Source organism: Drosophila montana, unplaced genomic scaffold, assembly GCF_035044405.1.
Source record: "Drosophila montana isolate Dmon_TW-CO22-7 unplaced genomic scaffold, ASM3504440v1 contig_2668_1, whole genome shotgun sequence".
In the NCBI taxonomy this organism is placed as follows: Eukaryota; Metazoa; Arthropoda; class Insecta; order Diptera; family Drosophilidae; genus Drosophila; species Drosophila montana.
The window spans coordinates 1,027,231-1,045,921 of NW_026997535.1; the positions used below are offsets into that span (position 1 = coordinate 1,027,231).

General features: G+C 46.3%; 1 protein-coding gene across 2 annotated transcripts; it reads left to right on the forward strand.

Moving 5' to 3' along the window:
• The first annotated feature begins 494 nt into the window (after positions 1 to 494).
• On the forward strand, positions 495 to 18,679 carry LOC135429527 (uncharacterized). 2 transcript variants are annotated; one of them, XM_064683846.1, is made up of 14 exons: positions 495 to 655; positions 7,913 to 8,397; positions 8,466 to 8,593; positions 11,036 to 12,122; positions 12,471 to 12,634; positions 12,695 to 13,858; positions 13,924 to 14,054; positions 14,124 to 14,482; positions 14,548 to 14,693; positions 15,358 to 15,467; positions 15,528 to 15,661; positions 15,716 to 17,535; positions 17,599 to 18,257; positions 18,317 to 18,679. In XM_064683846.1, the coding sequence occupies exons 2-14, from the start codon at positions 8,062 to 8,064 to the stop codon at positions 18,460 to 18,462; spliced, it is 6,384 nt and encodes a 2,127-aa protein (XP_064539916.1). In that variant the 5' UTR covers positions 495 to 655; positions 7,913 to 8,061; the 3' UTR covers positions 18,463 to 18,679. The 2 variants fall into 2 exon arrangements, with proteins under 2 accessions (XP_064539916.1, XP_064539917.1); XM_064683847.1 differs by lacking the exon at positions 495 to 655 and adding an exon at positions 7,607 to 7,716.
• Positions 18,680 to 18,691: the final 12 nt, after the last annotated feature.

Consider the following 18,691-nt stretch of genomic DNA (forward strand, 5'->3'; position numbering starts at 1 on the left):
TATTATAGCATTACAATTCAAGACAGCGTAACTTTTTATTTCACTATAAACAAAAACTTATCAAGTACTTTTATTTTAGCCAGTGCTACCATAAAGCTCTCTTTTATTATTCATCGATAATTCCATACGATACTTGCCGATAGTTTGGCTTATCAATCAGCTTTTAATAAGGCATCCGTAACAGTGTAACCGACTTTTGGGAGAAAAATGTAATAGCATAAGCTTGGGCCAAATTAGGCTTTGCTTTATTTATATTTAAATTTATACCTTTTTATTAAAACATTCTTTTAGGCACTTGACCTTTGGAATGGAATACAAAGCGCCGCTTAAAGTTTTATGCCTATTGCGTCGATGGGCTCTGTTTATACGCAACATCTGCTAGGCATAAAAGCTCTCAGTTCAATTTCTCGCTCTGTCGCTTTGGTGCTTGTCGCTCTTTGCAACGTATGAAAATGCGACTTTCGTCCTAGGCGCTCGTTCATTCTCATTCGGTCTCTTGAAGGAATCAGTCGCATTCTGAATCCATCGGACGTTGAAAAAATAAACTAAATCGAAGTGATAAAAGCAAACGGATATACTGAAAAAGTTTTTCATTGTGTGGTTAATGTGAAAACAGTTTAACTGCAGCAACCAACGGAAAGTGTGTGACGGAAAAGTAATGCAATACATGTTTAGTTTAATTAAAAACAAAAGTGAATTTGAATAACTTGCTGATTATTAACAAAATATTGTGCATTAAGGTTGCGATACCCGCATAATGATTACCTACACTCTTCCAATTGGGAGTTTGCGGTTGCAAAAATCGATAAATTTCACATAGACGCGCATACACACACTTGCGTATAAATATTTATACAAGTTGGAGCGAAAAGAAGTAAATTAGGGATAGCAAAATGAAGTAGGCGCGATAGCAGTTACAGCTGACAGTTTCGTGTATACATTTAGAAACTCTTTACTGGATTGTGTGGATTTAGCATTAAGTAGGAAGCTATTAATAGATTCTCCTGCACTTTGTGCCCATTATGGGATTTGAAGTGATTACTTAATGGTTCTCTATTTATGGCCGGCGCTGTGATAGCACAAGCAAAGCTTTCCCTTTACCCGTCCTGCCGCAAGTCCACCTCCCTTGTCGTTGGCTAACTGAAGTTGAGTGTTCTATCTGTGTAAGCGCGCGTGTGTGTGTATGCTCGTTCAGCTTCTGTATGTATTTGACAATGTTTATGCTGCTCCACCCCTTCCTCTGTTGCCTGCTTATTCGCAGCGTTCTACGCTTCGCTTGACTATTATTTTATATTTTTCTCTTTCTGCTTTCTTGGATTCTTTGCACGCGACGACGACGCCGACGATAACTACAGCTTGTTTCGCTATCTTGCCATGTGCGCGCCAAAGCTGTTCCAGAGCAGACAGCCAGCCTGCTCTACTGCTCCGCTTCAAGGTCAGTGTAAGGTTAGCTCTGCAATTGCGACGCGCAGGCCATGGCAGTGATTTTGCTGCTGCTCTGTGCGTTGGTCGTTGTCAATGTTTTTCCTTGTGTTGTTGTTATTTTAAGCATCAATTGGGGCGCTGGCACTTCATGTGTTGCCCAGCAACCATAATGGGCACGTAAACGATACAGTGTGTACATATCTACTTACTTATATACATACATAAGCGCATACACATACATATTTGTTTTCTTGCGTATCCTTCGTCAAGCGTTTTGACATTCCTCTGTGTGCGCCTTCTCAATTTAATTTGTTTTTCATGTCTCAGCAGCCTCCCACAGCGTCGATGCCGACTGCGGCTGCGACGGCGGCTTATGTACGTGACGTAGGCGTCAAAAATTCGCTTTTGTGCAACGGTTTGTGTGTGTTATTTGTGTTGGGGGTGTGTAAAAGCTCTGCTAATACCTTTCTTCGTCACTAGTTCAATCTGCCCTTTGACATTTATCTTTTGTATAAACAACAGCACGTACATATCACAAATACATTTAGAATTTCATGTACATACATACCACCTCTCTCTCTCTCTCTTTCACTGTCGCTCGCTCACTGCCTAATTGCGCTGTAGCCGTTTTCGCAGCATCTCGCTCTTCCCAGCGGTTTGCTCTCTTTACGTAAGCTTACATAATCAGCTGCAGACGAAGCTCGTTTTATTTTTATAGTTCTTTTCGCGCTAGCAAAGGATTTCAAGTGCACTTCAATTGAAAGGATAACAATGTTGTCTTTGTTGTGCAGCTATTTTCAGGGCGTGTGTGCTTGAGTGTGTTGCCTGTTAATGGCAATAGCATAAATGCCGTTTAAAAGCTTCTTTTCCGAGCGACTTGAGAAAATGAACTAATGGGTACTTCACAGCGCATATCCTTTTCTAATTTTCTTAATGCTTAAACCGGTTAAAGGTCGATCCCGTTATAGTGTATAGAACAGAAGGATCAGCTCTTTTTGGATCCATGTAAATATAATCATATGCGAAACATATGAAAATGCTTTATAAAAAACAATATTGTTTAGTTAGACCTATTCCTATTTTCCAAAGAATTCCAATATCCAGGTTTTAATTGCAGTTACAGGTGTTACGGTCGCACCAGCTGCTGCCCTTCAAAGGCAATTTTATTTCTATTCCAATTACTCGTGCGAGTATTCATTCCACTAACAAGTGTTGATTGGCTGGCGAATTGAGACAGAAATTGGATACGTTTTGTGGTTGGGCGACGGACGCCAAAGTCACCGCAGGCAGCTCGGTGAACGGTTCAGTGATTTTTCCAGCGGAAAACGTGATAAAATGCTGCCCCAATTGCGTCGCAAATGAAGCATCTGCTTGAAGTATGCCAAGTAGCCGCAGCAAAATAGCAACAAATACTTATGATAACAAATTATTATTATTATGTACAATTGTTTCTATTATTGTTGTTTTTGATTGAGGTGCATTTGTTGATGCCAATTTCCTTAATTGACACTTACGCTGCACTTAATGCCCTTTGATTTATATGGCATTATGTTTTTCTTGCGGCCTGACCAAGGCGCTGCCGGACTGATATTGTATAACAATGGACGGAGCGGAGCGCCTGATCGATTCGCTGTTGCTAGGATTACAGCGACCCACTGATAAGCGCTACCACGCTTCGGACTCTTCCAATTGCATGCTAGGAAATCGAATCACGTGACGTAAGCGGGCGAGTCACTGAAGTGGCCCCGCGACCGCACCCACTTCCCTCACCCTACACCCTTCAATTCAAAGATATGGGCGAGTCGCTACGATAAAAAGGGCTCTGAATACCCCAGCTGAAGGCTGGACAATTGATGATACCACATCGAGAGCCGCCTTGGAATGCAAATGGGCCAACTGGAAAACTGCGATGTTTGTTTATTGACCGTCCAATGCAGTTGCCATTGCCTAATTGGCGGTCGCAGCGGTCCGAGGAGACGCCGCACCTTGGCCAGAGCGTCTATAAATAGACACTGCACGATATATACTATCTGGACAAACACACGATGCGAGTGGGCTTCATTGAACAGACATACACTGAAAGAAATTTCTTAGAAATATGATTTAAGAAAATGATCTATAAAGCAACCGGAATAGTCGATACCTAACCAAGGTTAGCTTTTGAACGGATCAGACATCGGTCTTAACTCTTTCACACTTTATAATAGAACGCGAATAGATCGTGCCGGGTCCGACTTGCTATTAGCACAGCACTAAATATATGAAGCTCTCTCTATATGCAAGAGATATATATATATATTTACTACTTTATATATGGTCTACATAAGTACTTACATAGAACTATACTAAAAAAAATTAGCACATATAAACAAGTTTTTACAAATGGTTTAAAAACAAAAAGTCGCCTCCGTCTGGATTCCCAGACTAAGTGTAATGCAAGTGCACATGCCATACCAAAATACTCGGTATTCAAGTTAAATGTAAAGCGCAATTAAAATCCCTCGTGGCGTAAGTCGTTATAGAACGAAAAGGTTTGCTTTCTCAATGGATTACAATGCATTTGCTAATTAACTGCGGGCGGGGCTGGGGGAGGGGTAACAGCTTGTGTCGTAATGTCTCGATAATGAAAACAAATTGTAACTATTTTTAAATCTTGTGGATTTACGCTTAATTGGCGCTATCTCCGCCAACCGGCCCCCTTTACCTTTCCCCATTATTAGTTTGCACAGCTGACGAAGTGCGCAAAGTGCAGGCATAAAACACTTGCCCGCTCATCCATAAAAAAAAAACTGGGCATAGCCAGCTCCAATAAAACTGGCGACTACTTGAAATACGCGTCTGATAACACGGCAAAGGTAGCCGTTAGTCGAGCCCGATAATGCGCATTTACCAATTTCATATCGTAAATAGTTAAAAAAGAAATGCCAGTTTATAGACTGTCGAAATCATATACAGCTACTGCTAGATTTATATTGGATTGTAAATTGAACCCTGTAAAAACAACACCGTCCGGCTATTTTTACTGTACGCAATACGAAACCCCTTTTTAGTGGACAGACGACATTCCCCAGTCACAAAATCAGACAGTTTTTTGTTTATTGTTTATCGCAAATGATATTATTATTGTTAATTCGCCGGGAGGTTATTGAAACTTGTTGAATTCTTCGTAATCGCGACGTTTGTTTATATTATAAATATATCATAGGCCAGATACACGTATATTTATGTATATATACATATAGTCTGTACAGAAGTGGTCTCAGCTGCCGCCACACGCGGCTGGCGTGGGACCTGGCTATCGCTGGGACTTTGAACCGACGCACTGGAAGTTGGTCCCCCCCCCTACTCCTCTCCTCCTCCATTGCCAGTGTGCAGCCTATTTGTGTATCTCAGATCTTGTATCTATTCCCGTCTGTGCATTTGTTTGCGGTTTTCGAACTGTTTGCTTATGTCGGCATGATTTTGTATTTACATGAAGTAACTGAGTTTACAAATGAATACCAGCCTGATTATATGTTATGTCTTGGACATATTTTCTGTTTAGCAGCTGCGCTATTTCAGACGTCATCCGTTTGTATATATAAGACAGATCTTGTTTTTTAAGTTTTAAAATAGAACATATAAATGACGCGAGTGTCAAACTTATGCAAGGGATGTTTTTTTTTTGGTAGCAAGTGTTTTTCAAGCATATCTTTATTAGATGCAATGGATAATCTAAACTGTAGCTATAAAGATAACCATCCATCATTGCTTGAGGCAATCATTCTCATAAATCCCAGTTGTGACTATTATCTTTTGGGTTGTCGCTTTTATAAGTCATTCTAAAACTTTTCCACTGCGTTTAATTTTGTTCTTCAATTTGGACTCCGTACATGGTCCGACCTACATCACGCCCACATTAGCTACACGCGCTTCATGCAAGAATCTTATCAACTTTAAACAGAAGTTCTATAAAATGCTCATTCATAAAATTGGTTTATTTTTAGTTGAAATACAGCTTCCCCTCGCTATCACGCATTTCGATCGTGCAGCATTATCAATTGTCCGATACAATCAATTCAATTGGGGGCCAATCAATCTTTGCTAAATTCCTCTATCGTTTATTGCGCACTTTGTGGAAAAGTTCAGTGTGCCAAAAAACCCGTCGAACCCGTGCTCAGAATGGGTCTTATCTTCGAACTGGGAGAGTCGGCGGCAAAGGTGTGACGAAAAATATTATAAATTAAACAAAAATCACACGTCATTTTACTAAATCTTAGACGTTTCGACTACGAGCTGCCCTGTATTTAGTTGGCAATTAAAGCGATGACTGTGGAAGTACCAAGAATTGGCGACAAGGCATGCAAAAGCTATATACCCTTCGTGTGACTGGACCCAGGGTATGCAGCTAATGAGCCATACTCCTGGCTCCCCCCAGCCTGAGACACTCGCAAATCACATGTTAGACACCTGATACTAATCGCAGAACCCCCGAAAAAAAGAAAGAAGAAAAACAAACAATCAGACGAATATTATCGCCTAGCAATTGTTTTTTTTACTTGGCTGCCAAAAAAAACCGCTACCGGTCTGGTTCTGTTTATAGTCGTAGATCTCTCCCCCCTCGCCAAAAAAAAAACGCAGTCTTGGGTCTAGAGAGTATAGTGCGAGTATATTTCACCAATGTGTCACCGTCTTGCGTCTCCGACGCCGCAGCGTGACGCAGCCCTCCGGCAGATAAGTTCGATCGTGCTCTTGCCGGCCGGCTGGGACTTTGACCAATGCGAAATGAGCGTTTAATTCACGAGTATGCCTATGTGTGGGTTTTATGTCTGACTGCCCAACAGATTGCCAGATTGATAATACGTATCGGACCGAGGCAGGCGATTCCACTGGAGCGCTGAACTTGGCCGCTTATCGGCGCTAGTCTTCTGGGGGCCCCAGCATTGATTAATTAGTTTTTAGAGCAACCTATATACATACACATAGTATATACACATACATATGTACATACATAGATATCGAAACTGTTCTCATGCCTTGCCTGCCCTCTGTTCGGGTTGGAGATAATTTCGTGTCTCTTTCTCTATCATGTGGCGCGTGTTATGGAAAATTTTGCTCGATTTTTATCGTAGCGAATTTTTTCCATGTGACAAACAAATTTGCATTTCGTTATAAATAGATGATTATAATTTATCTGCTATATATAGAGGTGTTTATAAATTCATGCTAAAGAACAAATAATGTGAATATTAAAATGCATTTTAAGCTAATGTATTTAGCAGAAGCTGGGGTTGATAAACCCATCATCCAAAAAAAAATATACATATGTATATTATATATATACTTTGAAGCAGGGAAAATTGACAATATATTTATACAGTTAATTTGCGACAGAGCATGTAAAGATCTGCCTTGATTTAATATTTGAAATACCTCAAGAATCCTGACAAACACTGAAATTTATAAATACAAATGATTTGATTTATTTCGCTTGTCAATAAATACACGAATATAATTAAAAGTGTTTTTAATGTTTCTCATTTTATTTTGTTTTGCAAAGTTTTGTGTTTTGAAGCTCTTAACCTTAAATTACATATTTAACGTTCTTGTTATTGCGGTTAATATATTTAAAATTGTTGTTTATGAGCAGCAGTTTTTTATATATATATGTATGTATATAGGAATTTAAATTTTAAATGCACCCGTTGCGCTCGTAATAAACATGTGCTGTAACTGATCAATAAATACATACAATAAAGAATAATAAATAATTATGAATTACGAGTACTCCACAATTTGATAACGTTAAGAAGGCGTGGCGCCACCTTTGATAAAACTGTATGTTCGTATGTGTGAGTGTGAAGAGTGTGGCTCATTTGAACTATCTTTTATTTATGAAATAATCAAGTCAAGATTGGCAAAATTGCCGCAAGTGGACATACTTTTTACGCAGCACTTTTTCTGCCCCTTGTGAGAGAATTGCCGATTATGAATATTCGATAGGCAGAAGAGCAGCGAAAGAAGCAGATGCAAATACCAAATGCATTAAAAATCAAAGTGAGAGAGGGTCTTTCAGCGACGCATGCAAAAGTAGTGCACAGGGCGAGAGAGAGTGGGATAGTGAGTGAGAGCGCTTGAGCAATTGAGCGCGACAGTCGATCTGCTCTGCTCCTAGCGCTGCCGTCACTCAGCTGGCGTGCGCTCCTGTGGGTTAGACGGCGCTGCGCTCTGCTGTCGTCGCTCATTCGCTTGTGAGCAGCCGTCAGTGTCGCGTGTGCCCCAACAAGCGCTGTGTGGAATAAATAAGTTGAGGCAAGCGCAAAAATTCTAAATGCATATTTACATGCGTGCGTGCATGCGTGTGTGTATGCGTTTGTGTGTTTGTGTGTAGTGGTGTGCGTGCATGCAAATTTGGTGCAAAACAGAAAGTTTTAATGAAAATTTTGTGCTAATTCACGTTGTACAACAACAACTAGTAAATTGTTAATTCTTTTTTGTTCTTTTACAGCAAATACAACCGCGTTTTCTGTGCTAATTAAAGTGTTTAACCAACTGCAAGTGAAAACACAAAAATCAAGTAAAACAATTGCAATATTTAACGAAGAGCAACGCAAAACGAGAAAAAAGTTTAAGCAAGTGCAACGGTAACAACGTATAATGGCACCAATTACCACTGACAATTGCGAATTTGAATGTGCAACAAGTGTTGATAGCAGCATCAACGGCAGCCAAAACAATAACTTTGAAAACGTTATCGATATCGATAACGATAACTTTGTGAGCAACGCGTCGAATGATTCGAATTTGAGCCAAGTTCAAGCCGAACACCATGTCGCTGAGCAGGAGCAGCAGCAGGAGGAGCAGGAGCAGGAAAAGCAGCAGCAGATGCCATGGGAGGCACCTGGCAAACAGGGACTCTACGATCCTCAGAACGAGCACGAGGCATGCGGCGTGGGATTCATTGTGGCCATCGATGGCAAACGCTCTCACAAGGTAAATTTGCTATTAGTAAATCGCCCTTTACATACTCAATCTGAATATCTCTCCGTTTCTTTGTACAGATTCTACGTGATGCCCAGACCCTGTCAGAACGGATGAATCATCGCGGCGCCTGCGCCTGCGATAATGACACCGGGGATGGCGCTGGTGTATTGGCTTCCATTCCGCACGGACTCTATGCCAAGGCTCTGTAAGTTCACATTCAATGCGTGAAGGGGGTGGAGGGGAGTGGAAGGTGCACTTGGCAAAGTTACAGCTTTGCCGCCTGCCATTGATGAATGTCTTGAACAGCGGGCACATACGTCAACCATGTTGACGATGTGCGCGATATCGCGGCGATCTCGTGCGCGAAATACAAAAAAATTGTCTATCAGTAGAGGGAATACCCTGTAATAACAGTTGTGGGTATTATAGCTAAGTCTAGTGCATTAGTCATTCAGTTAGCAGGAACTTACAACTGGGCGAGATTTAGTTCTATAGTTCTCTTCGATCTGTGGCAACTTATCTTATCTTTTGGCCATATTTAATTAATTTTGTGATAACGCTTTTCAAAACTTTTCTTAATATAAATAATTATCCAACTTGAATAGATAATGAACAGGCCTAAGACTGGGCTTGATTTATAAGGGTTATATGTATTTCAAATGCAATGAAATATACCCTAAGCATGCTCTATAGTCGTCTCGGCCTTTAAGGGTATTTAAACAGTCACCTTTCTCCTACAATGTTCTACATGTTATTTTGTTATTTACAACTGAATATAGACATATATATATATACGTATATGTATATTTGCTAGAGCTGTTTGCTTCATTGGCTCGGTCTCGACACAGAAATGAATATAATAAAACATTTGCACATCAGGCGAGCACGTCAAAAATAGTTTGCACACCATCCATTGAATATTCCCATAAGCATCTAGAATTATTTCAAAATTTCTCTTTGCGCTTGTTTTTATTGCCATTTACGTTTTTGCTATTGTTGTTGTTTTTCTGGCCCCATACGGGTTTTGAGTGCTCGTCACGCTCAGCTTGTATTCACCAAATACATATATAAATATATATGTACATATATATCAGACAATTTTGGATTATATGTAGAAAGTTGTAGCTGGGGCTTCAGTTGGGCATCGGGTACAATTTGCAGGTAATTACTTATGCACAATTGTTCCAAGGTCTGCCAAATATGACACATGAGTAGTAATAAGCTCTGTTCTGCTTTTTTTTTTATCGCTTTTAACAATATGTTTACACAAATATGAGTATATATATATATTTATATATACTTACAGTTTGTGGGTTTTGAACATTGCAAATGGTTTTAACAACAAAGAACTTAGACTAATAATACCCTTTAATTTATATATGATGATAGAGCATGACTATTAAAAACATTCTCCAGCAGTTTAGCTAATGTTTAGCACGTTCTAAAAATAGTCGAAATATTTTAGATACTCTGCAATCCAACAAAAACAAAAGGCCGTAAATCTTGTTTAATTAGCGCCTAGACACGGCAGCCTAATTGTTATGTCTAAACGATATTTTGTTGGTTTTGGCGTCGCGCGACAGGAAACCTGTGAAATACACTTGGAAAACAAGTCGAAATTCGCAGCAGTCACGCACGTGCCGAGTGATTGGGAATGGGAGCGGGAGAGGAATGGGCGGCGGCAGAGCTGTTTTGGGATGTGGAGCAACAAGTTTTCTAATGTCAAGTTCGGGAAACGCCTTGGGTCAGACATGAGCACATGTTACGCGAACTATATATATGCCGAGAGTTCTCTAAGCCCTCAGCTCGTGCGAAATGCAAAATGCGCCTTCTGAATGACAAACGGACAAACAGCCGAGGCTGATAATGCGCCATCTGTTCCGTCATTTTGACGCAATGGACGCAATCGCAGCCCCAATGAATGGCGATAAATGAATGGCGGAATTGACACGACAGGGTAGACAATTACGGCGTAAGCGTTTAATTCAATTGTCAATAAAAAGACGCGCATTTACAATACCCCCCTTTGATGATTTGTAATGCATACACTGAAAAAAAGTTATTGGTGCTTTTGACAAATCAAAGAAAGTCAATAGAATAAACATAGCTTGGCTTTATTTAAATATAATCTCTCTAAGTGTATTCGCGTGCACTGAGAAAAAATGCCTGGCTACATAATTTAAATTGAACTCTTTTCAATTAAAGTAAATATTATTAAATTAAACTTGATCAAGCCAAGTATATTATCAGTGTATTCATCAAAAAAAAAAAATCAAACAGCGGGTGAATGTTTGACATAAACTGCTCTGAAGACTCAACACAATTTTTCTCAGTGTACTCACTTGAGCTTACAGTCCAGCCCACGCAGTGACCGAAATATATGCTTAGTATATATAATTTACTTCTTCCAAGCCTCACTAAATTTAAATAGAACTTGGGCTAAGTCACCAGAGTACAATTGAATATATCAAGTTTTATTTATGCATGATTTCTCTCAGTGCACCTGCTTTATTTAAATGCAAATAGACTGCGTCCAACTTCTTCCAAAACTCAATTAACTTGAATACTCAAAATGCAATTGAATATTTTCTCATTTTCGCTCAGTGTATTTAGTGTACTCAAACTTTGAAATTGTATTTTCCTGCAGCGCTGTACAGGGCGTAACCTTGCCGGAGTTGGGCAACTATGCCACGGGCATCTTCTACTTGGACGTAGCTCAGCACGCCTCCGCCGAGGCGGAGTTCGATGAGCTGGCCAAGAGTCTGGGCTTGTCGGTGCTCGCCTGGCGCACCGTGCCGGCCAATCAGCAGGCCATCGGGGGTGTGGCACGCAAGTCGGAGCCGTTGTCGCGTCAGGTGTTCGTTGCCCGTCCCGAGGGCACGGACGAGAAGTCCTTTCAGCGTCAGGTGTTTGTGCTGCGCAAGCGTGCCAGCCATGAGCTGGCCAAGCCGGGCAGACGCTTCTACATCTGCTCCTTGTCGGATCGCACGGTCGTCTACAAGGGTCTGTTCACCTCGGACCAGCTGTGGGACTACTACACGGACCTAAAGGATCCCGATTTCGAGACCTACATGGCGCTGGTGCACACGCGCTTCTCCACCAACACTTTCCCCAGCTGGGAGCGAGCTCATCCGCTGCGCGTCCTGGCCCACAACGGCGAGATCAACACGCTGCGTGGCAATGTGAATCTGATGAAGGCACGCGAGGGCGTCATGCAGTCGGAGCTGTTTGGAGAACAGCTCAAGAAGCTGTATCCCGTCGTGGAGCCCAATCTGTCCGATTCGGGCTCCTTCGATTGCGTGCTCGAGTTCATCACAATGGCCAGCGACCGTTCGCTGCCCGAATCCGTGATGACCATGGTGCCGGAGGCCTGGCAGAACGATCGCACAATGCCGCAGGAGAAGCGCGACTTCTATCAGTGGGCCGCCTGCGTCATGGAGCCCTGGGATGGCCCGGCCCTGATCAGCTTCACCGATGGACGTTACATTGGTGCCGTGCTGGATCGCAATGGGCTGCGTCCGTCGCGCTTCTATGTGACCAAGGAGAATGTGCTGGTGATGGCCAGCGAGGTGGGCGTCTATGATGTGGATCCCTCCCAGGTGACGCTCAAGAGTCGTCTCAAGCCCGGTCGCATGTTGCTGGTGGACACCAAGGAGCAGAAGCTCATACAGGACATTGAGCTGAAGGCGCGCATAGCCAAGTCGCGTCCCCACTCCGACTGGCTGCAGCAGAAGGTGAGTTCCCTGTCTCCGCCAAACAGGTCGATTCACCCACTCTTTAACACGCCACGCACATCTCGACACGCACTTGGTGATTGTTTTTAATCGTAACTCTCTGTAATTGTAATTGTTGTTGGTCTCACTTTGTCCATTTCTCCGCCATGCTCACAATGTGATATAATCGCTCCCATAATAATAACGGGGACTAATCCAGATGGTGAGTTGACGGACCTTGCGCCGAGTCGCGTAGTCGTTGTAGAAATTTTGTTGCTTTACGTTGGGTTGCATCGCATGTCCTTGTTCCACAGCTGCTCCAAAAGACTGTTAGCCTAATCCAATTCTCACCTTGTTACCGCCCATCAGATCACGCTGGACGAGATCCGCAATGCCAATGTGCTGAGCACGCCCATCGTGGAGCCGCCCAAGCTGCCAGCCTCGCAGCGCGGCATCTTTGATCCGCGTCTATCGCTCTTCGGCTACACCACGGAGACGGTCAATATGCTGCTAATACCCATGTTCCAGAACAAGTAGGTAGCCTCAGACTTTAATCCTTGCATGTCCTAATCCCTGTTCTTGTGTCCTTGCAGAAAGGAGGCACTTGGTTCCATGGGCAACGATGCGCCGCTCGCCTGTCTCTCCGGCTATCAGCCTATTCCGTACGAGTACTTTAAACAGCTGTTCGCACAGGTGACCAATCCACCAATTGATCCATTCCGCGAGAAGGTCGTCATGTCCATGCAGTGTCCACTTGGACCGGAGGCGAATCTGCTGCAGCCATCGGCACAGCAGGTGCATCGCATTTGGCTACTGAATCCCATACTGAGCATTCCAGATACCCAGCTGCTCAAGCGCAACACGCACCGTGGCTGGAAGACCAAGGTCCTGGACATTACATTCCAGTACAGCGAGGGCTACCAGGGCTATCTCGATTGCATCGATCGCATCTGCCGCGAGGGCGCTAATGCCGCCCAGGCGGGCTACCAGCTGCTCGTGCTCTCCGATCGTGAGGCTGGCTGCAACGAGCATGTTGCGGTTTCCGCTCTGCTAGCGCTGGGTGCACTGCATCATCATCTGATCGAGACGCTGCAGCGCATGAAGGTTGGCATTATTGTGGAGACGGCCGAGGCGCGCGAGGTGCACCACGTTTGCGTCCTGCTCGGCTATGGCGCCGACGCCATCTGCCCCTATCTGGCCTTCGAGCTGGCCCAGGCGCTGCGTGATGATGGCGTCATCGGTGCGGACGTCACCGACAAGCAGATCTATGCCGCCTACGCCCAGGCAATTGACACGGGCATCGCCAAGGTCATGGCCAAGATGGGCATCAGCACGCTGCAGTCCTACAAGAGCGCCCAGATCTTCGAGGCGGTGGGCTTGGGCAATGAGGTGATCGACAAGTGCTTCCGCGGCACCCAGAGCCGCATTGGCGGCGTCACCCTCGAGATACTGGCCAAGGAGGGTCTCGAACGCTTCCAGTTGACCTATGGCAAGGTGTCGCCCGATACGCGCATTCTGCGCAATCCCGGACAATATCATTGGCGTCATGGCGGCGAGGCGCACATCAACGAGCCCTCCTCCATCGGCAGCCTGCAGGAGGCGGCCGTCAACAAGAATCTGAGCGCCTTCGAGGCCTTCAAGAAGACCACCCTGGAGAGCGTCAAACAGTGCTGCCTGCGTGGCCAGCTGGAGTTCGTGTCCGATCGCCAGAAGATTGAGCTGGCCGAGGTGGAGCCGGCCAGCGAGATTGTTAAGCGGTGCGTAACAAGTTCTTAAAATCTCAACTGTTCTTTGCCTTAATCAACCCTTTTTTCTCTTTCAGTTTCGCGACTGGCGCCATGAGCTTTGGCAGCATCTCGTTGGAGGCGCATCAGACGCTCTCCATAACCATGAATCGCATCGGTGGCAAGAGCAACACCGGCGAGGGCGGCGAGGATTCCGATCGCTATCTGAGTAAGTACCGGCACGACGAGGTACTTCCGCAATTTTGCATCATTCTGTTTCTATGTTTCTCCCGAGCAGATCAGGACCCGAATAACAGCCGGCGTTCGGCCATCAAGCAGGTGGCCTCGGGTCGCTTTGGTGTGACCGCCTCGTATCTGGCCAATGCGGATGATCTGCAGATCAAAATGGCTCAGGGCGCCAAGCCGGGTGAGGGCGGCGAGCTGCCCGGCTACAAGGTGACCAAGGACATTGCCAAGACGCGCAAATCGGTGCCGGGCGTGGGTCTAATATCCCCGCCGCCACATCACGACATCTACTCCATTGAGGATCTGGCCGAGCTGATCTACGATCTCAAGTGCTCCAATCCCAATGCGCGCATCAGCGTCAAATTGGTCTCCGAAGTGGGAGTGGGCGTGGTGGCCTCTGGCGTGGCAAAGGTACATTAAATAACTCCTAGCCAAATAAAAATAGATGCTCTAAATGCCGATCTCCTGTTTTGCAGGGCAAAGCCGAACATATTGTCATCTCTGGCCATGATGGCGGCACCGGCGCCAGCTCCTGGACGGGCATCAAGAATGCCGGACTGCCCTGGGAGCTGGGCATTGCAGAGACGCATCAAGTACTTGTTTTGAATAATCTACGCTCAAGGTAAGTTTCCGACCAGCAGACCCCTGGGCACACCCCCCCAACCCCCTATTGTTACTAATCATGAAAGAAACATATTACTGAAGAGCCTGGTTATCCAGATGACAGCGTTGGAAAACGTATTGAGATTTAACGCGCATGAATTCAGTTTAAAGACAAATGATCGAACGATCGCGCTGCGGATTGATACTGAGATCTGAGTATATGGCTGACCGGATTAAGGAAAGTGATCTATATATATATGTACCCACACATATGCATGCATATAACTCGATGTGGTCGTTAATGCTGCTGTGTTCCATGCTCAAAATTCAGTCAATGATCGTGAGATCGCTGGATATATCGAGATAAATATACATGTATACATAGCCTGATTGCTTACACTTTCGCCCACAAGTCATCAACACACACGTCAAATGTATACCAAATAAAGATCCGCTAAAGATCCGAACCGCTCCGATCCGATCTGATCTGATCCAATCCAATTCGAACCGAACCGATCGGTGCCATCCACTCACTTGCTCGCTCGCACGATCGTCGCGCCGCGCTGTGCTCCATTCGTAATTTCTTCTCATTACATTGAATTCTATTCTGAATATCTAATTAACATTGCATTCCCTTCCATGTCATATCTTCCCACTCCCATGGATCGCTTGTGGCTGTGCAGGGTGGTCGTTCAGGCGGATGGACAACTGCGCACGGGCTTCGACGTGGTTGTGGCCGCGCTGCTTGGCGCCGACGAGTTTGGCTTCAGCACGGCTCCCTTGATTGTCATGGGTAGGTAGAGATATCCATCTAGTTATCAATCCTCTCTAATATCCGGTATCTTTGCTCCAGGCTGCACCATGATGCGCAAGTGTCATTTGAACACCTGTCCCGTGGGCATTGCCACACAGGATCCAGTGCTGCGCAAGAAGTTTACCGGCAAGCCGGAGCATGTCATCAACTTCTTCTTCATGCTCGCCGAGGACGTAAGTATTCCACTAAATAAACGCCGACCTTAGCTCATGCTTTTGCTCTTTCAGATACGTCAAATCATGGCCAATCTGGGCATACGCAAGTTCCAGGATCTGATTGGACGCACCGATCTGCTGCGCATGGCCAGCCAGCGAGACACCAAGGCCAGCAATTTGGATCTCAAGCTGCTGCTGCAGCCGGCGCTGGAACTGCGTCCGGGCACCAACATTGTGGGCGGCTCCGTCAAGCAAGATTTCCAGCTGGAGAATCGTTCCGATAACCAGTTGATCGAGCAGGCTCAGCAGATCTTTAACGGTGCAAGGGACAATATCACCGTGAAGATGCCCATACACAACGAGGAGCGTGCGTTCGGCTCGACCCTGAGCTATCACATTGCCCTCAAATATGGCGAAGCTGGCCTGCCCGCTGGCAAGAGCATTGACATCTTCTTGGAGGGCTCGGCTGGCCAGAGCTTCTGCGCCTTCCTCGCGCGTGGCGTCAACGTGACCCTCAAGGGCGATGCCAACGATTATGTGGGCAAGGGCCTCTGTGGTGGCAATATAATCATCACACCACCCGACACCGTTACTTTCGAGTCGCATCTGAATGTGATTGCGGGCAATGTATGCCTCTATGGCGCCACCGAGGGCAACGCCTATTTCCGTGGCATTGCCGCCGAGCGGTTCTGTGTGCGCAATTCGGGTGTGACCGCCGTGGTGGAGGGTGTCGGTGACCATGGCTGCGAGTACATGACTGGCGGATTGGTTGTGATCCTGGGCTTGACTGGACGCAATTTTGCAGCGGGCATGTCCGGTGGCATTGCCTATGTCTATGACATTGATGGTTCGTTCAAGCCCAAGGTCAATCCGGAGTCAGTGGAACTGCTGCCGCTGCAACTGGACGAGGATGTGGCTCTCGTGAAGAAGCTGCTGGCTGACTTTATTGAGAAAACCGACTCGAAGGTGGCCAAACAGCTGCTGGATAACTGGGCGCAAGAACAGTCCAAATTCGTCAAGGTCTTCCCATACGAGTACCAGAAGGCGCTCAAGGACATGGCCGAGCAGGAGGCGGTGCAACAGCCCGTCAAGGTGGCGGCCATCGAGAACGGCAACGGTAAACACGAGCCGCACATCAAGGACATCGAGGAAGCCATTCAGGATGTGACCCTGGAGCAGAAGCGTGCCGATCGTGTGCTGGACAAGACGCGCGGCTTTGTCAAATACAAGCGCGAGTCGGCTCCATATCGCGATGCCGGCGAACGCCAGCAGGACTGGAACGAGGTCTACAATTTCCCACATGTGCGCAAGAACCTCAAGATGCAGGCCGCCCGCTGCATGGAGTGCGGTGTGCCCTTCTGTCAGTCCAACTCGACGGGCTGTCCGCTGGGCAACATCATACCCAAGTGGAACGATCTGGTCTTCCACGGCGAATGGCAGGAGGCACTGCGTCAGCTGCTGCAGACCAACAATTTCCCCGAATTTACGGGACGCGTTTGCCCGGCGCCCTGCGAGGGCTCTTGCGTGCTGGGCATCTCGGAGCCGGCGGTGACCATCAAGAATATTGAGTGCGCCATCATCGATCATGCCTTCGAGCAGGGCTGGATCAAGGCCGAGATACCAGAGAAGCGCACCGGCAAGCGTGTGGCCATTGTGGGCTCAGGTCCATCCGGACTGGCCGCTGCCCAGCAGCTCAACCGTGCCGGACACTTTGTTACGGTATTTGAGCGCAACGATCGCGTCGGCGGCCTGCTGCAGTACGGCATTCCAACTATGAAGCTGTCCAAGGAAGTGGTCAAGCGGCGTGTGGACCTCATGGCCGACGAGGGCATTGAATTCCGCACCAATGTGCACATTGGCAAGGACACCAGCGCCGAGAAGTTGGTGCAGAGGTAAGTAAAATAAAGGGGATTCAAATGGAGCCCTCGCTAATCACTTCTCTCTGACATTTTCAGCTATGATGCCGTGCTACTGACCACTGGCTCCACCTGGCCTCGTGATTTGCCTTTGGACAACCGCGATTTGCAGGGCATTCACTTTGCCATGGAGTTCCTCGAAGCGCAGCAGAAGAAGCAGCTGGGCGGCAAGAAGGACATCATCTCGGCTGAGGGCAAGGATGTCATCATCATTGGCGGCGGCGATACCGGCTGCGACTGCATTGCGACCTCGCTGCGTCAAGGCGCCAAGAGCATTACCACCTTTGAGATATTGCCGGAGCCGCCATTGAAGCGTGCCGACGACAATCCCTGGCCGCAGTGGCCCAAGGTGTTCCGCGTGGACTACGGCCACGAGGAGGTGCGTCTCAAGTGGGGCAAGGACCCGCGCCAGTACTGCACCACAACCAAAGAGTTTGTCGGTGAGAATGGCCACATCAAGGGCGTCCACACCATCGAGGTGGAGTGGACCAAGACAGAGACTGGCCAGTGGCGCATGCAGGAGGTTGCCGGCTCGGAGAAATACTTTGCAGCCGATCTAATTTTGCTGGCCATGGGCTTCCTGGGACCCGAGAAGACGGTGCCCAACGAGCTGGGTCTGGAACTGGATCCTCGCGGCAACATAAAGGCCTGCAATGAACAGTATGGCACCTCGAATCCCAAGGTGTTCGCAGCGGGCGGTAAGTTGACTTGGTCGAGTCACACGACAACAGCACCCCTTCAATATTCTGCTTTACAGATTGCCGGCGCGGTCAGTCTTTGGTAGTGTGGGCCATTACGGAGGGTCGTCAGGCGGCGCGTCAAGTGGATTCTTATCTGACCGGTTTTCCCAGCGGTTTGCCCGGACCTGGTGGTGTCATTGATCCCACAGTACCCAGGTTCTAAGTACCTGATGATGCTGACGAGGATGAGGATGGGGATGAGGAAGAGGAAGAGGAAGAGGATGGTGATGCGGGGAGTCTGTTTGTGTGCGTGCGTCGTCCTTAGCTTAGAAAAATTCGTGTGTTTTCGCTCGAAAACCGATTTACAATTTGTGATTTTTATTTTCGCGATTTTAGTTTAGTTAACACTAAAAAGACTTGAGTTTTTTTACAATATTAAACACGTTTTCCTT